Raw genomic sequence first — 23,487 nt, 5'->3', positions numbered from 1 at the left:
TCTGGTTCATCCATATCGCGTTCAACGGGGAACAGTCGTTGCAGGATACTAAATATTTCTTAATTTCTTCCGTCATACCACTTGGTGGGTTTCGGATTCCTATTGAATCATATTGCAGTGTGGGAGGAGCTGAAGTGGAGGAAGTCGCTCTACAGCAGTTTGGGTAATGTTCCTTCAGATTCAGTTGTGAAAACGAATCTGACCGCGACCCGCGCTGTGTTTTCAGAGAGAGAGCGTCGGACGTTTCCGAGCGCAGAAAGAAGAAGTAGCGGGTTGACTGAGGAGGGAGGTTTTGCGGAGCAGCGTTTTAAACTGCCTATACAGACTAAACTCTGAGTTCACCGGTGTGAAAGCGAGCAGTATGCATTCGGACTGCAGGCTGCTATGGGCAGAGCGGTAATGGTGGGCAGGGGACCGACAGAGGCCGGGCTTTTCTTCCTGTCGACTCTCATTATCCTCCTCACCGCCAGAAGCAGTCGAGCGCAGAAAGGTTGGTGTCGGTCGGTGCCACTTAATGTAACCATGTGTAATACAAGTGTACACTAGATACATATAGACAGTACCACATTCGCTTTGACGCAGTGTTAGTATGAGGTGGTTCTGCTTTGTTGCATTCCGGATAGCCAGCGGCAGAGATTATGCTGCTGCGCCTCAGCAAGGTTGAAAAGAGCCGATCGCTAGATAGCCTACCTTACATGGCTCGACTGCTTCTTTCTCTCCCCTATCCCAAATATGTAGCCAGAATCACAGACTGCAAAAGTTGCTCTCTTCTCTGTAGTAGTTTGGTAGTCATTAGAATTGGTTAAGTGTTTAGCCTAGATATAAAGGACAGACAGTGCAAAATAAACAATAGTAATTTGTGGGCAGGATTTCAGCTGATAAAAGAGAATACACCATTTGGTCAAATTCTAGCGGAGGGGGATGGGTTGAAGTGGTAGAGAGGTAAACAGCCTCAGCGTCTCTTGGCGGTACGGGTAGGCAAGTAACGAGTTAAATAACAACAGTCTATCTAACCCCACAACCTTGGTTCAGAAACTTATATCTCTTCTCAAATTTTTACTTCGACGTTTGGGACATTTTTTTAAACGTTTTTTGGAAACATTGGTGGCAGAGTACGGCATTTGGTTGGTGTAAACTAATCAAAAAGCTGCTTCTCTAGGTCAGGAGGGGTGGGGAGGTCGCTGTGTTTAGATCCACAGAAAACACGCCACTTCTATACAACTACGATTTTTTTTTTTTTTTTGGGGGGGGGGGGGGGGGTTAGCAGGTTATGAGAATTTACGCAGAAGGTTATGATAATTAACATAGCAGGTAGGATAATTTAGTTCGAGGTTAGGAAAAAAGGTTTAGGGTTAGCGAAAGTATTATCCTAAGCTGCTACGTACAAACACATGTATCGAAGGGAGTCCAGTTGTTGTCAGGTTAATCTGAATAATAAGATGCTACGTACAAACACATGTATCGAAGGGAGTCCAGTTGTTGTCAAGTTCATCTGAATAATATGTCAGTTACGTTACATGACACCAGCCCAGCCGCGGATCCACTCAGCCCATGACGCACAACTGTCCACTGATATCTCTTTTCCGAAAACTAGCCCTAGCCTATTCCACTATAGCTCTAGTCTTTACCTCTCAGTTTTCGCACATCTGTAAAGTGTACCAATATGGGGTGGACTCCACCTAGCTTGACTTTAAATGGATTAAAGGACGGACATCTACTTGGTCATGTTTTCGAATGAGGCCTCTGACTGGGCCTAGTACAGTATAGGCCAGGGTCAAGCCAAAAACCACGGTCAGGATTGACTTAAATCGGCTGCAATGGATTTGTTCACTAGAACTCCTTTGGAATCCTCTAAACTAAACAGTGATGGTAAAATCCTTATACTCACCCTCTCCTGTCCAAACTACTGGTGTGTCTATCCCACTGATATTTCTAACTCTAGATTTATCCATAATGTGTAGTTGTGTAACACAACACTTATGTGCATATACATCCACCCATTATGTGTGGGTAGGAACAGTACATGTATGTCTCCCCTAAGTCACTCGGTGTGTGTGTGTACAGGTGATGGTTGTGGCCCCAGTGTGTTGGGCCCTAGCAGTGGGACCTTGTCCTCTCTGGGTTACCCCGGGACTTACCCCAACCACACGGTGTGTGAGTGGGAGATCAGTGTGCCGCAGGGCCGGAGGCTACACTTCCGCTTCGCTGACCTGGACATAGAGGACAACAACTGTCAGGTCAACTACCTCAGAATCTACGACGGTGTAGGACCCCAGAGGACCCAGATAGGTGAGAGAGGGATGGAGATGGGAAGGTGGAGGGGATGGGGAATGGCTGAAATGTACATCATCAATCAATATAACTGTCTGTACCACTATCTGAATGTAGATAATAACCACTACATCAGAGTATAAGATTAAGTAACTTACCCCTCTCCTCCTGACCTCCAGTGAAGTTCTGTGGTCTGGGTCTGAAGGTTCCTGAGCTCATCCAGTCCGATGGGAACCGGGTCACCATCCAGTTCATGAGTGGAACTCACCGCAGTGGGCGGGGCTTCTCCCTGTCCTACTCCACCATAGAACACACAGGTACAATGGGTCAAGGGTCAGGGGTTGGGGTCTGAACTACATCCTAACTACATCCAATCCTCAGATATGACAATGTCCCCCATTATAGACTCCTGTGTTAACTCTTAGTTGAGATTACAATGGATTGTTTTACAGTAACATTGTGCCCCCATGGCCGAGGGAGTTGCCTAGGTAGCAGTGTGTGTTTGCATGATTGGGAGTCGCAGGGTCTCATGTGAGTCCTATTATAAATGCTTCTCTGCTCTCTCTTTTTTTACCATTTCTCCTCGTCTACTCTCTCCCTTTAGCTCCTTTTCCTTACTGGATAAATAACTATTTTAAATGTATGAGACTGACTGTGTTGTCTGTAAGTGGTATCTCATGCTGCTCTCTCTGTCAGTGTGTGTGAGATGTATGGAGTGAATTCCGTTACAGGGAGATGTGATCTGCTATAACATGACAGACATGGAGAATGCCTGGGGAGTATTACAGCTGGCATTTATCTCCACATAACCGTGTGTGTGTTTTAATACTGGAGTTCTATATCTAGACATACTGCAGCTCTGTGTGTGTGTTCATCATGCATGTGTACATGTGAGCTTGCATGTGTGGATGTGTTTTGTGTGTCTTTATGTGAATGTGTGTGAGAGAGGGTATAAGAAAAGGTGAGATGGGAAGTGAGTAGAGAAGGAAGTTAAAGGAGCGTTTTGGTCGAGGGCAGATGGAAGGACAGGGAGGTTCAATCTGAAACAACTGTATATAGTGCGCTTCACATTTAAAGGTCATTTCCAACTGAGGCGACATCTGCATCGTTTACCTTGAATGCGATCTCCTGCGAACGGGGTAACATTGCCTTTAAGGCTTTTACAGACGGGCCTACTGGATAACTTATTTGTATTGCTTTTAATCTTTTTAATGAATTTATCTTATTAACTCTGTTCTAGCTAGCTATTTGTGTAGGTAGCTATCAAGTAAACGCAATGATCGCATAGACTTCAATGGGAGTAGGGCGGTGAGCGACAAAATGTCAGCTGTTTTGTAAGCTGCTCGGTCCCGTGGACGGTGCTGATGGCTCAGTTTTGTAAGCTGCTCGGTCCCGTGGACGGTGCTGATGGCTCAGTTTTGTAAGCTGCTCGGTCCCGTGGACCATTGTCTGTAAGCATTGTTTATACGCGTGATCGGATTGAATCCCGGCCTTAATGATGAGGTGTGCTGTTGCAGTGAGAGTGTCGGGAACAGTGTGTCCAGAACCCTTAGATGAAGCCCAACCTGTCCCAGTGTGGCTGGGCTTCGTCACACAGCACTCCAAAGAGCTGTACATCTCTGCAGACTAGAGTGGCACAGACTGTGTGTGTGTGTGTGTGTGTGTGTGCGCTGAGAGCCATTAGCGCTGTCCACAGCAGATCCAGTGTGTGGTCACACTTCTGTTGTGTCAGGAGTCTGTTTACATTGGCAGTCTCCCTGGAGTACTGTGGGGAGGGAAGAGATGGAGGAGAAGGAGAGATGGATGGGAAAGGAAGATGGAGGAAACTAAAGGGGGATGCAGGGGGGGGGGTGGAGAGAGAGATGAGGGAGATACAACAAAGCTTTTATCTACATCCTCTGAAAGAAGGAAATCAAATTACTGAGGAGAGAGGAAGAGATGGGGTGAAAGACAGATGGATATGTTATTACACATTCATATGTTGGAGAGCGTTATCATCCTCAGTGACTGGATGGGGATTTCTAACCTTGTGGGCATCCCCTCAGTGTTTTTTCTTTGAAAAAAATGACCATGTCTCCCGTTACAGCACACTGTGTGTGTGTGTGTGTGTGTGTGTGGGTCCGTCTGTGCGTGTCTGTTCTGCTTGTGTGCATATGTACCTAGACAGGGTGGAATCAGGACAGAGAGAGCTGTGTTAATGTGATCGGTTTTTGTTTGCCTTTGTACAAACAAGTCTTTTTTTTATTATTATTTTTTTTTTTAAATAGCATTTTGTGAGAATTCTACAGAATACATTTTGCTTTCACAAGACCTGAAAATAACAGTTTCAGGGTACGATAAGCAAGACACATATTCTACATTACGTGAGTGAGCTAGCTTGTTTACAACGGGAAAAAAAGTTCCACGTGACTTGCGCTGTAGCGTCACAATACCTGGTACTCTTGCCTATGCCGCTTGTCCCATCTGGACAAGACGAATACATATGTAAGAATGCAGTTCATTGACTACAGCTCAGCATTCAACACCATAGTACCCGCCAAGCTCATCATTAAGCTTGCCCTGGGTCTCAACCCCACCCTGTGCAATTGGGTCCTGGACTTTCTGACGGGCTGCCCCCAGTGGGTGAAGGTAGGAAACAACATCTCCACTTCGCTGATCCTCAACACTGGGGCCCCACAAGGGTGCGTGCTCAGACCCTCCTGTACTCCCTGTTCACCAATGACTGCGTGGCCATGCACGCCTCTAACTCAATCATCACATTTGCAGACAACACAGCAGTAGTGGGTTTGATTACCTACAACGACGAGACGGCCTACAGGAAGGAGGCGAGGGCACTCTGAGTGTGGTGTCAGGAAAACAACCTCTCACTCAACGTCAACAAAACAAAGGAGATGATCATGGACTTCAGGAAACAGCAGAGGGAGCAACCCCCTATCCACATCAACGGGACAGTAGTGGAGATGGTGGAAAGTTAAGTTCCTCGATGTACACATCACGGACGGACAAACTGAAATAATCCACCCACACAGACAGTGTGGTGAAGAAGGCGCAACAGCGCCTCTTCAACCTCAGGAGGCTGATGAAATTTGTCTTGTCACCTAAAACCCTCACAAACTCTTACAGATGCACAATTGAGAGCATCCTGTCGGGCTCTTTCACTGCCCTGTACGGCAACTGCACCGCCTTCAAGCGCAAGGCTCTCCAGAGGGTGGTGTGGTCTACACAACGCATCACCGGGGACAAGCTACCTACCCTCCAGAACACCTACAACACCCGATGAAAAAGTAAGGCCAAAAAGATAATCAAGGACAACAACCAACCAAGCCACTATCTGTTCACCCCGCTCCATCCAGAAGTCGAGGTCAGTACAGGTGCAACAAAGCTGGGTCCGAGAGACTGATAACAGCTTCTATCTCAAGGCCATCAGACTGCCATCACTAACACAGAGAGGCTGCTGTCTACATACAGTCTCAAATCATTGGCCACTTTAATAATTGGATCACTAGTCACTTTAAATAATGACACTTACATTTTTTAATTTAACCTATATTTAACCAGGTAGGCTAGTTAAAAACAAGTTCTCATTTGCAACTGTGACCTGGCCAAGATAAAGCAAAGCAGTTCGACACATACAGTTACACATGGAATAAACAAACATACAATCAATAATACAGTAGGAAAATCTATACACAGCATGTGCAAATGAGGTAGGATAACAGGCCATAGTGGCAAAATAATTACAATATAGTAATTCAACACTGGAATGGTAGGATGTGCAGAGGATGAATGTGCAAGTTGAGATACTGAGTAAGACAAATAAATAAATACCGTATGGGGATGAGGTAGATTGGATGGGCTATTACAGATGAGCTATGTACAGGTGCAGTGATCTGTGAGCTGCTCTGACAGCTGGTGCTTAAAGCTAGTGATGGAGGTAAGAGTCTCCAGCTTCAGAGATCTTTGCAGTTCGTTCCAGTCATTTGCAGCAGAGAACTGGAAGGAGAGGCGGCCAAAGGAAGAATTGGCCTTGGGGGTGACAAGTAAGATATACCTGCTGGAGCGCGTGCTACGAGTGGGGGCTGCTATGGTGACCAGTGAGCTGAGATAAGGCGGGGCTTTACCTAGCAAAGACTTATAGATGACCTGGAGCCAGTGGGTTTGGCGACGAGAATGAAGCGAGGGCCAGCCAACGAGAGCATACAGGTCGCAGTAGTGGGTAGTATATGGGGCTTTGGTGACAAAACGGATGTCACTGTGATAGACTGCATTGTTGAGTAGAGTGTTGGAGGCTATTTTGTAAATGACATCACTGAAATTGAGGATCCGTAGGATGGTCAGTTTTACGAGGGTATGTTTGGCAGCATGAGTGAAGGATGCTTTGTTGCGAAATAGGAAGCTGATTCTAGATTTAATTTTGGATTTGAGATGTTTAATGGGAGTCTGGAAGGAGAGTTTACAGTCTAACCAGACAACTAGGTAGTTGTCCACATATTCTAAGTCAGAACCGTCCAGAGTAGTGATGCTGGAGGTGCGGGCAGTGATCGGTTGAAGAGCATGCATTTAGTTTTACTTGCATTTAAGAGCAGTTGGAGGCCACGGAAGGACAGTTGTATGGCATTGAAATTCATCTGGAGGTTAGTTAACACAGAGTCCAACGAAGGGCCAGAGGTATACAGAATGGTGTCGTCTGCGTAGAGGTGGATCAGGGAATCACCAGCAGTGAGAGTGACATCATTAGTGTATACAGAGAAGAGAGTCGTCCCGAGAATTGAACCCTGTGGCACCCCCATAGAGACTGCCAGAGGTCCGGACAACAGGCCCTCCGATTTGACATACTGAGCTCTATCTGAGAAGTAATTGCCTCGCTTGGTTCACCAATCATTTGAATGTTGTGATTGACAGAGTCGAAAGCCTTGGCCAGGTCGATGAATACAGCTAAATAGTGTTGTCTCTTATCGATGACGGTTATGATATCGTTTAGGACCTTGAGTGTGCCTGAGGTGCACCCATGACCAGCTCTGAAACCAGATTGCATAGCGGAGAAGGTATGGTGAGATTCAAATCTGTTTAACTTGGCTTTCAAAGACCTTAGAAAGGCAGGGTAGAATAGATATAGGTCTGTAGCAGTTTGGGTCTAGAGTGTCTCCCCCTTTGAAGAGGGGGATGACCACAGCAGCTTTCCAAACTGGGAATCTCATACGATATGAAAGAGAGGTTGAACAGGCTAGTAATAGGGGTTGCAACAATTTCTGCAGATAATTTTAGAAAGAGAGGGTCCAGATCGTCTAGCCCGGCTGATTTATAGGGGTCCAGATTTTACAGCTCTTTCAGAACATCAGCTATTTGGGTGAATGAAAAGTGGGGGAGGTTTGTGCGAGTTGCTGTGGGGAGCGGAGGGCTGTTGACTGGGGTAGGTGTAGCCAGGTGGAAAGAATGGCCAGCCATAGTAAAATGCTTATTGAAATTCTCAATTTATCAGTAGCAAGCGGCAACGGTGAAAGACTTGTTTCTTGAAAGGTGAATTTTTAGAAGTAGAAGCTCAAATTGTTTTGGGACAGACCGGGATAGTGAGACCTATCTCTGTAGTAGATTGCAACACCGCCCCCTTTGGCAGTTCTATCTTGGCGGAAAATGTTATAGTTGGTGATGGAAATTTCCGAGTTTTTGGTGGTTTTCCTAAGCCAGGATTCAGACACGGCTAAGACATTTGGGCTGGCAGAATGTGCTAAAGCAGTGAATAAAGTAAACTTAGGGAGTAGGCTTCTAATGTTAACATGCATGAAACCAAGGCTTTTATGGTAACAGAAGTCAACAAATGAGAGCACCTGGGGAGTAGGAGTGGAGCTAGGCACTGCAGGTCCAGAATTAACCTCTACATCACCAGAGGAGAAGTAGGATAAGGGTACGGCTAAAGGCTATAAGAACTGGCCGTCTAGCACGTTCGGAACAGAGAGTAAAGGGAGCAGGTTTCTGGGCACGATAGCATAGATTCAAGGCATAGTGTACAGACAAAAGTAAGGTAGGATGTGAGTACATTGGAGGTAAACCTAGGCACTGAGTAATGATGAGAGAGATATAGTCTCTACAGACGTTTAAACCAGGTGATGTCATCGCATATGTGGGAGGTGGAACAACATGGTTGGTTAAGGCATATTGAGCAGGTCTAGAGGCTCTACAGTGAAATAAGACAGTAATTACTAACCAAGACAGTAATGGACAAGGCATATTGATATTAGGAAGAGGCATGCGTAGCCAAATGATCATGTGGGGCCAGTGGGTGGTTGGGCTGACTGGGGACACGGCGATTCAGGCAGTTAGCAGGCCGGAGCTAGCAAGCTACCATAAGGGCCTTAGATGGACGTTGCAACGGGGGAAAGTCTGTTTTTGCCTCCTCGTGCGGTGACGTCGTGGAATTAGTAGGGTTCCAAGTATCAGAGGGGTCCAAGTCCAATTGGCAAAATGGGTATAGTGGTCCAAGAAACTGGCCGATGGATCAGCTAACAGTCCAATATGCTCTAGATAGCCGCTGTTAGCAGAATGGGCCTTCAGGGGACGTCGCGCCTGAGGGGCCAGTTGGTATCCTCCGGCAGATTATGTCGGTATTCCAGTCGTGAAGTATCGGCGGGGTTCCATGCCCCGTACCGGCAGTAGAAGGGGTCCGGATATTGTAGCCGAGGAGTGGGCTTCAGGAGTAGCCCAGGAGCCCTAGCCAGGAGATGGGTCTAGCATGGGCTAGCTCCAGGCTAGTTGGTGCTAGCTCCGGGACGGAAACGTTAGCCAAGAGTAGTCAACCCGGGGTTGCGGTTAGCTACCTGTGATGATCCAGCTGAAAAGGTTCAGAGTTTGCGGTAGGAATCCAGGGATATGGAGAGAGAAAAATAAGTCCGGCATGCTCTGGTTTGAAATGCGTTGTACGAACTGGCGAGAGCTTTCCGAGCAAAAGGTTAGCTGATGACCGCTAGCATTGGTTAGCTGACTACTGACTGATAGCTAGATACAGTGGGGCAAAAAAATATTTAGTCAACCACCAATTGTGCAAGTTCTCCCACTTAAAAAGATGAGAGGCCTGTAATTTTCATCATAGGTACACTTCAACTATGACAGACAAAATGAGAAAAAAAATCCAGAAAATCACATTGTAGGATTTTTTAAATGAATTTATTTGCAAATTATGGTGGAAAATAAGTATTTGGTCACTTACAAACAAGCACCATTTCTGGCTCTCACAGACCTGTAACTTCTTCTTTAAGAGGCTCCTCTGTGCTCCACTCGTTACCTGTATTAATGGCACCTGTTTGAACTTGTTATCAGTATAAAAGACACCTGTCCACAACCTCAAACAGTCACACTCCACTATGGCCAAGACCAAAGAGCTGTCAAAGGACACCAGAAACAAAATGGTAGACCTGCACCAGGCTGGGAAGACTGAATCTGCAATAGGTAAGCAGCTTGGAAGAAATCAACTGTGGGAGCAATTATTAGGAAATGGAAGACATACAAGACCACTGATAATCTCCCTCGATCTGGGGCTCCACGCAAGATCTCACCCTGTGGGGCCAAAATTATCACAAGAACGGTGAGCAAAAATCCCAGAACCACACTAGTGAATTTTTATTTTTATTTTACCTTTATTTAACCAGGTAGGCAAGTTGAGAACAAGTTCTCATTTACAATTGCGACCTGGCCAAGATAAAGCAAAGCAGTTCGACAGATACAACAACACAGAGTTACACATGGAGTAAAACAAACATACAGTCAATAATACAGTATAAACAAGTCTATATACAATGTGAGCAAATGAGGTGAGAAGGGAGGTAAAGGCAAAAAAGGCCATGGTGGCAAGGTAAATACAATATAGCAAGTAAAACACTGGAATGGTAGTTTTGCAATGGAAGAATGTGCAGAGTAGAAATGACCTGCAGAGAGCTGGGACCAAAGTAACAAAGCCTACCATCAGTAACACACTACGCCACCAGGGACTCAAATCCTGCAGTGCCAGACGTGTCCCCCTGCTTAAGCCAGTACATGTCCAGGCCTGTCTGAAGTTTGCTAGAGAGCATTTGGATGATCCAGAAGAAGATTGGGAGAATGTCATCTGGTCAGATGAAACCAAAATATAACTTTTTGGTAAAACCTCAACTCGTCGTGTTTGGAGGACAAAGAATGCTGAGTTGCATCCAAAGAACACCATACCTCCTGGGGGTGGAAACATCATGCTTTTGGGCTGCTTTTCTGCAAAGGGACCAGGACGACTGATCGGTGTACTCATATATACTGTATTTTATACCATCTATCGCACCTTGCCAATGCCGCTCTGCCATCGCTCATCCATATATTTATATGTACATATTCTTATTTCATCCCTTTACATTTGTGTGTAAGGTAGTTGTTGTGGAATTGTCAGATTACTTGTTAGATATTACTGCACTGTTGGAACAAGAAGCGCAAGCATTTTGCGACACTCGCATTAACATCTGATAACCATGTTTATGTGACCAATACAATTTGATTTACTCTTGTCCAGGATCTTGGAAAGCTACCAACTCAGGTCCAGGATTAGTTTCAGCCAGGGTTTGTTTGCGTTTCACAAATGCTTTATAGGGAGGATCAGGGTGCCAAACACTCCAGGATCCAGATCATATGGGGATGTAAGAAAACGCCCTTAATCTATATATGTCTTTGTCACAGAAAATGGATGATTTACAGTATGGATGAGGTGGAGGTAATTACCACTGAATATATTATGAGGGACATTTTTTGGTGTGCCACAGAATTTGTTATCCCGTCAAGGTGTGCGACCCTTCAAAAAAGGTTGGGAACCGGGCCTTCCGTGGGGCGACGCACAATTGGCCTAGCGTCTTCCGGGTTAGGGAGGGTTTGGCCGGTAGGGATATCCTTGTCTCATCGCGCAGTGTGTGCTAACCAGGTCGCCGGGGGCACGGTGTTTCCTCTGACACATTGGTGCGGCTGTCTTCCGGGTTGATGCGCGCTGTGTTAAGGAGCAGTGCGGCTTGGTTGGGTTGTGTTTCGGAGGACGCATGGCTTTTGACCTTCGTCTCTCCCGAGCCTGTACGGGAGTTGTAGCGATGAGACAAGATAGTAACTACTAACAATTGGATACCATGAAATTGGGGAGAAAAGGGGGTAAAATCAAATAAAAAATATATATTAAAAAGGTTGGGAACCACTATGATAGCCTGTTGAAAAATATTATTCAATGGTAGGATGCGTATACCTAATCAATGTAATAAATATGAATTTAAAAAATCTATGTAATTTTCTGGCGTTCCTTAAATTCAGTTTGGTGCCTAACTTTTTGGGGCAAACCGTGTGGTGTCACGATACTGCTTGGTATCGTGATACTTGGTCTGGTATCACGTTCTCTGAAAATAGGCACACTTTCTTACAGATTTCTTTGCATGTTTTGGACCTTCACCAGTTTGCATCCCTGTTTTTAGATCTGATCACCTGTCTCGACAAAGGAATCCACTTCACTGAGGCAGAGTTCACAAGATACTGTCCTGCAGGATGTATGACCTCTGTTGGGGAGATTGCTGGGACTGTTCCCCATGGCTACAGAGACGTGAGTATATGCGGAGTACTCAGGGAATGGTGTGTGTTTTTGGATGTGCATGAGTGGTGCTGGGTAATGAGTGATGAGCAAGTCAATAAAATAGAAACAGACTGGGTGGGAACTGTGCACGTGTGTGGGTGTGTGCATCTTTGTGTGTGTGTAAACGTGTGCATTTGTGTGGTATTTGTGTGTCAGTGTTAGTCATTGTGGAGGGCACAAAGTTCCCAGGTGATTCACACTGCCCTATACCCCCCTCCACCAACTCAGTCTGTCTTTGTCCTGCTCACCACTCAGTAGTACCCACCACCACTGCCACTACCCCACAGGAACTAACTGGCCACACACACAGTCATGACTCACTTCATGGCTATGTTCCCCTCTCTCTCTCTCTCTCTCATTCTATATCTCTTTTACTCTCTCTTCCAATCTCTCTTTTTCCTATCTCATTCACTCTCTCTTTCCCCTGCTGGACCTTGTCTGTCCTAACCCCCCCCCCCCTCACAAAGTTCTTTGTAAACAGAGCCTCTCTCAGCGTATGCACATCCCAGGCTGATGACCTCACAATACCCCGGCTGTGTCTGAGGTCATGTGGGCTGAGTGAGTCTGCGGATGATGGCCTCATGCCTGGGCGGGTCGGGGGCCATGGGAGGGCGGGAGGGCTAGATTTGGGGTTGTGGGTGTTATCGAAGATGGGGGCCCAGGGGTGGCTCAAACCAAATCCAACTTTATTTGTCACATGCGCAGAATATAGGTTTGGACCTTACCGTGAAATGCTTACTTACAAGCCCTAACCTACAACGCAGTTCAAAAAATAGTTAAGAAAATATTTACCAAATAAACAAAGTAACACAGTAACACAATAACGAGGCCAAATACAATGTACTGGGGTACAGGTTAGTCGAGGTAATTTGTACATGTAGGTAGGGATAAAGTGACCATGCATAGATAATAAACAGCGAGCGGCAGCAGTGTAAAAACAAATGGGGGGGGGGTCAATGTAAATAGTCCGGTGGCCATTTGATTGATTATTAATTGTTCAGTCTTATGGCTTGGGGGCAGAAGCTGTTAAGGAGCCTTTTGGTCCTAGACTTGGCGCTCCGAGGCACAGTGGAGAGCAGGAGTGTGTGTGTGTATGTATGTGTGTCAGGGGGTGTCTCTGAGTCATAGGGGAGGAGACGGGGGTTTGGGGGTGGTGAGCTAATTGTTTGGCCGAAGGAACAGCTTCTAATCCAGTCCATCTGGAGGAGAGTGCTGAGCGGACTGGTGTGCATGTGAGCGTGCCTTTGTGGTGTGTGCAGGCGTACTTTTGTACCTGGTGGTGTGGTATGTGTGTATGTTTCTGAGTTTGTGTAAGCGGTGTTGCAGATTGCATAGCAGAACAGGATTCCTGGTTCTCCATGTTCAGCCAGACAGAGCTGTACGGGGTTACAACCCGAGTCAATCTGACTTTGGTTTCTATGGCGCGTTGCCATCTGCTGCTCATTGGACCACACCAAAAGTCACATGGGGGTCAGTGCACCCCACCCATCTCTGAACCTCTACTTTACTCTCTCACACTGTCAACTTTTTAGTAGGAATTTGTTTCTCTCTCTTGCTCTAACAGTTCTCTGGTACCTTCTCCCATACCTTTGGATTGGTGTGTGAGGTGTTGTAACGAGTGAGAAGGTTTGTGTATGTGTGCCTGCATTATGTGAGTGTGTGTGTGAAAGCGGTCAGTGCGCTGAGTTCCTGGGTGTGGTGGTTTGGAGCAGTGCAGTGTGTTTGTGTTAGTGGTTTGGTGGGGTGTTGCTTCGGATGTGGTGTGTTACTGGGATGTTGTAGAGCTGTGAGGGCAAGTGTTCAGTGCCTGTGGGTACCTCGACTATGTGGTTAAAGTCTATGCGTGTGTGAATGTGTAGAACGTGTCTATGATTGCATAGTGTGTGTATGATTGCATAGTGTGTGAGTGTGTGAATGTGTAGAACGTGTCTATGATTGCATAGTGTGTGTGTGTGTATGATTGCATAGTGTGTGTGTGTGAATGTGTAGAACGTGTCTGATTGCATAGTGTGTGTGTGAATGTGTAGAACGTGTCTATGATTGCATAGTGTGTGTGTGTGTGTGAATGTGTAGAACGTGTCTATGATTGCATAGTGTGTGTGTGAATGTGTAGAACGTGTCTATGATTGCATTGTGTGTGTGTGTGTATGATTGCATTGTGTGTGAATGTGTAGAACGTGTCTATGATTGCATAGTGTGTGTGTGTGTGAATGTGTAGAACGTGTCTATGATTGCATAGTGTGTGTGTGTGAATGTGTAGAACGTGTCTATGATTGCATAGTATGTGTCACAACACGGTGCCTTTGGTGTTACCCACTGTCCTGTCAGCTGTGAAACCCCATGTGGGGCCTTACCAGGAAAACCATTCCACTTCACTCACGCAGCTGCCCACTGCTGGGAACTGTGATCTCACTAAATGTGTGTTCAGTAGTGTGTGTACGTGTTTTGCCAATACATGAATGAATAGATACATTTTATGACATCAGCAAATGACTGCATTAGTTACTTGAAAGCTAAGGGAATGCTTGAAGAAGAGAGAGAAATGTTTAAACAATCCTTTTTTTTTTGTGATCTTTATATGGTATTAACTCACGGAAGGGGGGAAGGAGTTAAGGAAGGATGTATATCAAAGTCAAATAAAACATTTTTATGAAGCCCTTCTTACATCAGCTGATGTCACCAAGTGCTGTACAGAAACCCAGGCTCAAACCCCAAACAGCAAGCAGTGCAGGTGTAGAAGCACAGAGGCTAGGAAAAACTCCCTAGAAAGGAAGAAACCTAGAGAGGAACCAGACTCTGAGTGGTGGCCAGTCCTCTTCTGAATGTGCCGGGTGGAGATTATAAGCGTAAAGTAAGTAAGGCCAGATTGTTCTTCAAGATGTTCAAATGTTCATAGATGACCAGAGTGGTTGTGGAGAGTGCAACAGGTCAGTAACTCAGAAGTAAATCATAGCTGAGCATTCAGAGGACAAGACGGCAGGTGCGGTAGAGAGAGTTTGCCAAAGCACAGCTTTCACACCACTAGAAGGATATCAACAGACCACCAACTTACTACCCTGAGGCAAAGCTGTGTATAGCCCACAAATATCTCCTCCACCACACAAACCCAAGGGGGCGCAAAACCGGACAGGAAGATCACGTCAGTGACGCATCCCTCCTAGCGACGGCATGGAAGAGCACTAGCAAGCCAGTGACTCAGCCACCGTAATAGGATCAGAGGCAGAGAATCCCAGTGGAGAGAGGGGAGCCGGCTAAGCAGATACAGCAAGGGCGCTTCTTCTCCCCAGTGCCTTACCTTTCAGCTTCGCACCCCTGGGCCAGACTACACTCAATCATAGGACCTACTGAAGAGATGAGTCTTCAGTAAAGACTTAAAGGTCTAGACCGAGTCTGTGTCTCTCACATAGATCAACAGACCATTCCATAAAATGTAGCTCTATAGGAGAAATCCCTGTCTCCAGCTGTTTGCTTAAAAATTCTAGGGACAATAAGGAGGCCTGTGTCTTGTGTAGGTATGTACGGCATGACCAAATCGGAGACATAGCAAGCCCATGTAATGCTTTGTAGGTTAGCAGTAAAACCTTGAAAGCTGCTTAATTTTTCGCCAAAAAGTTTCAGATTTTTGCATTGAACATAGAACTAGCGTGTTTTTTCTCAGTTTAAAAGTAAAAAAAATTGCCACCATCCTCTTCCTTATGTCTGAAACACAGGCTTCCAGGGTAGGCAATTTTGGAGCTTCACCATGTTTCATCGAAATGTACAGCTGTGTATCGTCCGCATAGCAGTGAAAGTTGACATTGTGTTTCCGAATGACATCACCAAGAGGTAGAATATATAGTGAAAACAATAGTGGTCCTAAAACGGAACCTTGAGGAACATTTGTCAGAGGATAAACCATTCACAGATACAAACTAATATCTTTGTGACAGATAAGATCTAAACTTGGCAAGAACTTGTCCGTGTAGACTAGAGGTCGACCGATTAATCGGCGTGGTCGATTTAGTTAGGGCCGATTTGGAAGTTGGAACCAACTATGGAACCAACTATTGGTAATCGGCCTTTTTGGGTGCCGATTATGGACGATTACATTGCAATCTACGAGGAAACTGCATGGCAGGCTGACCACCTGTTACGCGAGTGCAGCGTCAAAAGGACCTTGAGGCTTGCAAGGAGCCAAGGTAAGTTGCTAGCTAGCATTGAACTTATCTTATAAAAAACAATCAATCTTCACATAATCACTAGTTAACTACACATGGTTGATGATATTTCTAGGTTAACTAGCATGTCCTGCGTTGCATATAATCAATGCGGTGCCTGTTAATTTATCAACGAATCAAAGTCTACTTCAACTTCGCCAAACAGGTGATGATTTAACAAAAGCGCATTTGCAAAAAAAGCACAATCGTTGTACATATTTACCTAACCATAAACATCAATGCCTTTCTTAAAATCAATACATAGAAGTATATATTTTTAAACCTGCATATTTAGTTAAAATAAATTAATGTTAGCAGGCAATATTAACTAGGGAAATTGTCACTTCTCTTGCGTTCAGTGCAAGCAGAGTCCGGGTATATGCAACAGGTTGGGCCACCTGGCTTGTTTGCGAACTGTGAACTAATTTGCCAGAATTTTACATAATTATGACATATTGAAGGATGTGCAATATAACAGAAATATTTAGACTTTTGATAAAATACGTAATGCTTACGTATTTCACTGATAAACATTTTGTTTTCGAAATGATAGTTTCTGTATTTGACCATGTTAATGACCAAAGGCTCGTATTTCTGTGTTTATTATAATTAAGTCTATGACTTGATATTTGATAGAGCAGTCTGGCTGAGCGGTGGTAGGCAGCAGCAGGCTCACAAGCATTCATTCAAACAGCACTTTACTCCGTTTGCCAGCAGCAATTAGCAATGCTTGAATGCACATTGCTGTTTATGACTTCAACCCTATCAACTCCGGAGATTAGGCTGGCAATACTAAAGTGCCTATAAGAACATCCAATAGTCAAAGGTATATGAAATACAAATGGAATAGAGAGATAGTCGTCGTGTCATAATTCCTTTAATAACTACAACATATAACTTCTTAACTGGGAATATTAAAGACCTGGGAATATTGAACCACCAGCTTTCATATGTTCTTAGCAAGGAACTTAAACGTTAGCTTTTTTACATGGCACATATTGCACTTCTACTTTCTTCTCCAACAACTGTGTGTTTGCATTATTTAAACCAAATTGAACATGTTTCATTATTTATTTGAGACTAAATAGATTCTATTTATGTATTATATTAACAATAAAAGTGTTCATTGTTCATTCAGTATTGTCATTATTTCAAATGTATTTCTAAAAATCGACCTATTTTTAATCGGTATCGGCTTTTTTGGTCTTCCAATAATCTGTAATCGGTTGAAAAATCATAATCGGTCGACCTCTAGTGTCGACCAATTAGGGTTTCCAATCTCTCCAAAAGAATGTGGTGTCAGAAGCAGCACTAAGGTCTAGGAGCATGAGGACAGATGCAGAGCCTTTGATGCCATTAAAAGGTAATTTACCACCTTCACTTCATAGATAGCTATTAAAACAGGCCTTGGATCAGAGTTTTTTTTAAAATTTTCATGCCACTCAGGGTTCCCCCTGCCGGGAAGTGACATCATCGTGCCAACTCATCTCCTGTTATCCGTGGAGCTGAGGTCTGGGAACTGAGAGCTGTTCTTTGATCTATCTAGCTGTAAAATCTTACACAAGCCATTACTGTCACTCACTGGGATATGTGGCCTCTCAGTTGACAGTGGAACAATCCTAACCACCGACTGACCGCTCCCTCTCTCTCTCCATCTGTCTCTCTCCTCTCTCGATGTCACGCTCTTATCTCCCCCTCTCATCATCCCTCTTTCTCCCTGCAGTGTTTGAACCCTTTTCTTACAGCAGTGAGGATTCAATTGACATAGAAGTCATTTGATGAAGATGTTCATACATAAAAATTCACATTTCTAAACACTTGGATCATAATGAATATCTCATTCTCCCTCCTCTAGTCATCTCCAGTGTGTCTAGCAGCCATCCATGCAGGTGTAGTGTCTAACTCTGTGGGCGGTCAGATCAGTGTGGTCAGCAGTAAGGGCATCCCTCACTATGATGGCTCGCTGGCTAACAACGTCTCCTCCACTGTGTAAGTACTCCTGTCTGGGAGAATACATCTGCATTCTCTTCCCTTTCCATCTCTCTCCATCATTATGTCTATCTTTCTCCAGTGGTCCCTTGTCCAACAGCCTCTTCACTTTCAAGACCAGTGGTGAGTTAAGCTACAATACAACAGACCATGATACCACAGCCACACATGCTTCTGTAACCTTTTCAACTATACTTGCCACCACAATCACCAAGACAGCCATGTGTCCTCCCACTTAAAATACACTCAGTTTCTCTCGCTTGCTCTCGCTCTCTCAGGTTGCTATGGGACACTGGGTCTAGAGTCGGGCGTTGTTAGGGACTCCCAGCTTTCTGCTTCCTCTGTGTGGGAATGGAGTGACGTGATTGGCCAGCCCAGCGAGTGGGCCCCATCTGGGGCCCGCCTTAAAAGGGTGGGGCTTCCCTGGGCGTCGGCTCACAGCGACCAGCAGCAGTGGCTACAGGTGGACCTGAAGAAGGAGAAGAGGATTACAGGCATCACCACTACAGGTTCCACCCTCCTGGAGTATCAGTTCTACGTGTCAGCCTATCGGATCCTCTATAGCAATGATGGACAGTACTGGAGCACCTATCGGGAGGCAGATGCTACCCAGGACAAGGTGAACTAAACACTGCTCTTATCAATAACATTCAAGGGAAACTCCACTCAAAAATGATATTTTTGGCATTTTGCATCATCATGATGATGTGGCAGGTGATACTTCGCTTCTTGAAAGTCCAATATCTTGAAAAAAAGATTTAAAAAAAAAAGATAAAAAAAGATAGTTTTGAGTGAATTTTCCCTTTAAGGAGAGAGGAAGCCACTTTAGACAAGAGTAGGGGGGGAGGGGTTGTGAGTTGTTTCTATGGCAACAGTGATTGATTGCGGTTGTTTATAGCAGGAAACATGAGAGCTGACTGTGGTTGTTAAGTCCTGTGGTCACGCAGGACAGCATCTCATTAAAGATGGATGGAGATTGATTGAGTGGCTGTGTTAGTCAGGATCTGCTTTTTATCCTATATTTATACAGGAGATGATCTCACTAAGGTTAAAAATCTATTTTACGAGAGAAACCTGCCCCAAGCAATCAAACATTTGTTACAAACCATATATAATATTAACAATACAGTAGGCAAAGGCAAGATAACATGATATCATTTGGAAACATACTGTAGCTTCAATGTCCGTGTGTACTGAAGACTGTTTCTCTTTCCTAACAGAGTTTTCAAGGAAACACCAACTATCTCCAGGAAGTGCGCAATAACTTCATCCCACCAATCGAGGCGCGATATGTGAGGATGAGCCCCACCCAGTGGCACCAGCGAATTGCCCTTAAGTTTGAGCTGCTCGGATGCCAGTTCCATCAAGGTAACCAAACCAGCCAATCAGATGCAAGTCAGGTGTTTCGATTTTTTTTTTTGCCCATTAGTAAATTAGATTTTCTTGTGGGCAGTCAAAGGTTTTCTTTTGGCATAGAGTGATTATAACTGTTCTGCCAATTCTCCTATTGGACAGCTAGGCCACGGATAAACCACCCCCCTCGTCCTCCCCCAGTGACCACAGACACCCCCTCACTGTACGGCTTGACCACCCACACCCCTGAAATCAGAAACACCACCATGCCCCCACGCACCAGTAACGGTGAGGGAGGAAGGGAACAGATAGAGGGGAAATAGTTACAGTATCTAGTTGTGTTGATGATCGTGATTGGTTCACACTGGTTGTGTTGTGGTCATAGATGTGGCATTGGCAGCAGTGTTGGTGCCAGTGTTGGTCATGGTTCTGACCGCCCTCGTCTTGACCATGGTCTGTGCCTGGCACTGGAGAAACAGGTGATGATTAACTAGTAACAACTGAATACCCTTGCACTCAGTAGCTCCGAACAAAGCACATTTACATTTGAGTCATTTAGCAGACACTTATCTAGAGCGACGTACAGTTAGTGCATTCATCTTCAGATAGCTTGGTGAGACAACTACATATCACAGCTGTAGGAAGTACATTTTTCCAGAGTAAAGAAGTTATCAGCAGTCTGCGTGTAGGAAAGCGCAATTTATTGGGGGGGGGGTGACAGTTGTCTTATTTAAGATAGTCTTTGAAGACGTTTTGATGTTTTCAGAAAATGGGCAGGAACTCTGCTGTCCTAGCATCAGGGCAGAGTATCACACTCTTTGATTTCCTCCTCTGTTTTTCTCTCTCCTCAGGAAGAAGAGTTCAGAGGGGGCTTATGATTTACCTCATTGGGACCGTACAGGTAAACACAACACTCTCAGTGTGTGTGTGTTTAATGTGTGTGTGTGTTTAATGTGTGTGTGTGTTTAATGTGTGTGTGTGTGTCTGTCCAGACTGGTGGAAGAGTATGAAGCAGTTCCTGCCGTCCAAGATGGCGGAGGGGGAGCAGTCAGTCCGCTACTGCAGCAGTGAAGTGGGCCGGCTCAGAGGAAGAGGGATCGCCCCCAGACTACAGGCCAAACCTGCAGGTATACACACACACACACACACACCGAACTGAGTGTTTATATGTGTAACACACCCTCTTCATCTCCTCCATTAGAATATGCCCAGCCCCTGGTGAGCGGTGTGGTGACATCACTAGGTCAGAGATCAACCTTCAAGCCAGAGGAAGGTTCTGACCACTGCTACACTGACCCTGACCTGTACGGTGCTCCTATGGCAACAGACATCTACCACGCCTATGCTGAACCCCTGCCCGCCTCCGGTGCTGAGTACGCCACACCCATCGTGATTGACATAGCAAGCCACCTATCAGGGAGCTCCTTGCTGAGCCAGCCACCCACAGTCTCCAGCTTCATGGGCCGTGGCCCTGCCTCCCTACTCACGCGGACAGACAGTGGGCAATCGGGTAGGTCAATGTACGACACGCCCAAGAGTACAGGACAGGCCACGCCCACTGAGGATCTAGCCTATCAGGTGCCTCAGAGCAGCTCTCAGAAGCCAGCGGGGCAGAGCTGAAGGGGTGGAGTGAGGACTGTGATTGACGGGGCCGTAACCATAAACCACATCCCCTATGGACAGAGAGAGGGGGATGTAAAACCTGGGTCTGAGTCTGTAAAAAACACACTGCCTTCAAGTTAGTTCACTTGGTATGTGAGTGTGTCTACACAGGAGTCTGTATGTACAGTATGTGTGTGTTTACATATACATGCGTGGCCGGAGAGTGCTAGCATAGTGCCATATCAGTCTTATCACTGAAACCACAAAGATGAATGTCTACATGAAAGAGGAGAGATGGAGAGCTCACTACTGTTTCAGCCAGGCTTAATCCACTCTGTCAGTGTGTCTTCATTTTATGTTTAGTCAAACTGTGAGTTTATATTCCTTTCATGTGTTAGGTTCTCTGAAATGGTTGCCTTCGATAGAAAGGCCATGTTTCTACCACTAATGTGTTCTAATAGGTGACCTTTGTCCTTTATGAAAACACTATGTCATTTTTACTACGGTACGCTTTGATTGGAGGCTTTTAGATCTGTTAGTTCTCAATCAGATCTCTTAACTTTTGAATTTAACCAATCACCTTTGTACATAAATCTAGAGTGAAATCCACACCAAAAACCTGTGCTCAAGTTACTCAAAATGATTTTATTTTATTTATTTTTCTTTCATAATTCCTGCTGAAAAGGACATACTCTCACTTGAATGTTCCCAACCATTATGGACAGCGGTGACGAATCCGCTTCCACGAGGAAGGCATCAAATAATGATGGTTGCACTGTTTTCATGGTTACACTGTTGTCATGGACACCTTGCCTCACGTGACACTGGTTGGTGACAGGTCAAAAAAAGACCCCATACACAAAGTTTAGGTGCCATTTGTGTTCGCCTGATTGGATTCACACACTGCCAGATTAGGGCCAGTGACTTGAGGCAGAATCCGCTGTCATGGTGAGCCAAGAGAGGAGCTGCCCAACTGAAGGGCTGAGTTCTCCACAGTATGTCAGTGAGACTAAATGTTTCCTTGTGTTTTACTATTATGCATCATATAGCCATGCATGCAAATATGGCCACTGTCTGTAAGTTCACACAGAATCCAGAGGTTGTAGGATGTCTGTGTGTGCTAGTTAGAAGAAGCTCCAGCCAAACCCTGTCCCGGGGCCCACCCTGGGTGCAAGTTTTTATTTTTTTTCCCTTGCACCACACAGCGGGTTGAAATAAGTTTGGGGAAACCCTGGTGTAGGTCACCTCGTCAGCCTTAAAGAGCTGTGTGTAGGTCATGGATCCTGTCAAAGATGGTCCGGAGAGGAAACAACACTAGTGACTGGTCAGCATACTGAATATGTATCAATATGTACAGAAACACTTCAAATTCCAATATACAGTATGTGTGTGAATGTGCATCTGTGTCTGAATTACTCTCCTGTGTGTATTTCTTGGACATTGTTTGTCTCTACTGTGATTGCTGTGTTTCGTGTGTGTGTGTGTACGTGATGACTTTCCTTATTGTCTTTGTGCGAGTAGCTGTGTCTGTTGAACCTTTGTATCGGTGTATCTTTGTATGGCAGTCCTAAAGAGAGCATCTGTGTGAAGCTAGCTATGTCTGTATGTCTGTCCCGATGAGTGTACTGTATCTGTGTTTAATTAGTCATATCTATAGTAATGGATGTGAGGAGATCATTTGTCAGCTCACTCCCTGTTCTGAACACCAAATCTGATCCTGGACCAGTTTAACTTGTGTGTTGTTAAAGGTTAGGACATCAGTAAGGAAGGCTGGCCCTAGGTCAGTGTGCGTGTTTCTGTGAGTTCACAGATTGTACAAAGAGAAATAAAGACATTTGAAAATAAGTAATAAAAAATGTCATCTTAAATGATTCCTTTATATTTCACATGAATTCATATCAATATCTTGAAGATCATTTCTTAATAGATATTCAAGCACTGGTATAAATTATACAGTGCATTCAAAGTATTCAGATTCCTTGACTTTTTCCAAAATGTGTTATTTTTTTACATTTGTGCAAAAACATATGACATTTACATTCAGACCCTTTACTACTTTGTTGAAGCACCTTTGGTAGCGATTACAACCTTGAGTTCTTGGGTGTGATTGTTGTCCTGGAAGGTTCTCCAATGTCTACAGAGGAACTCCAGCGTTGTCCGGATTTGGCTAGAGTAGGCCGTCATTGTAAGTAAGAATTTGTTCTTAACTGACTTGCCTAGTTAAATAAACTCTGGAGCTCTGTCAGAGTGATCATTGGGTTCTTGGTCACCTCCCTGACCAAGGCCCTTTTCCCCAGATTGCTCAATTTGTCCGGGCGACCAGCTCTAGGAAGAGTCTTGGTGGTTTAAAACGTCCTCCATTTAAGAATGACGGAGGCCACTGTGTTCTTGGGGACCTTCAATGCTGCAGAAATGTTTTGTTACCCTTTCCCAGATCTGTGCCTCGACACAATCCTGCCTCTG

The 23,487-nt window shown here is 45.0% G+C and overlaps 1 protein-coding gene across 2 annotated transcripts; it reads left to right on the top strand.

Moving 5' to 3' along the window:
- Positions 1-15: 15 nt before the first annotated feature.
- dcbld2 (discoidin, CUB and LCCL domain containing 2) lies at positions 16-22,880 on the top strand. Of its 2 annotated transcripts, XM_021579287.2 has the most exons (13): positions 19-490; positions 2,065-2,289; positions 2,451-2,588; positions 11,730-11,854; positions 17,936-18,069; positions 18,152-18,192; positions 18,348-18,688; positions 19,290-19,437; positions 19,585-19,710; positions 19,808-19,901; positions 20,274-20,323; positions 20,415-20,549; positions 20,624-22,880. In XM_021579287.2, exons 1-13 carry the CDS (start codon positions 385-387, stop codon positions 21,040-21,042), a joined length of 2,082 nt encoding a protein of 693 aa, XP_021434962.2. In that variant the 5' UTR covers positions 19-384; the 3' UTR covers positions 21,043-22,880. The 2 variants fall into 2 exon arrangements, with proteins under 2 accessions (XP_021434963.2, XP_021434962.2); XM_021579288.2 differs by lacking the exon at positions 19,585-19,710 and having other exon boundaries at positions 16-490.
- Positions 22,881-23,487: the final 607 nt, after the last annotated feature.

The sequence above is a fragment of the Oncorhynchus mykiss genome, chromosome 22, assembly GCF_013265735.2.
Source record: "Oncorhynchus mykiss isolate Arlee chromosome 22, USDA_OmykA_1.1, whole genome shotgun sequence".
NCBI classification, from domain to species: domain Eukaryota; kingdom Metazoa; phylum Chordata; class Actinopteri; order Salmoniformes; family Salmonidae; genus Oncorhynchus; species Oncorhynchus mykiss.
Note: the sequence above shows the minus strand (reverse complement) of the source record. Positions and strands in the feature narration are given on the sequence as shown.

Excerpts from the sequence above, each read along its gene's own strand:
- dcbld2 (XM_021579287.2), top strand. The coding sequence starts at position 385 with ATGGGCAGAGCGGTAATGGTGGGCAGGGGACCGACAGAGGCCGGGCTT. Across the intron at positions 2,589-11,729 it reads CTCCACCATAGAACACACAG|ATCTGATCACCTGTCTCGAC; the intron begins GTACAATGGGTC and ends CCCTGTTTTTAG. Across the intron at positions 20,550-20,623 it reads ACTACAGGCCAAACCTGCAG|AATATGCCCAGCCCCTGGTG; the intron begins GTATACACACAC and ends CTCCTCCATTAG.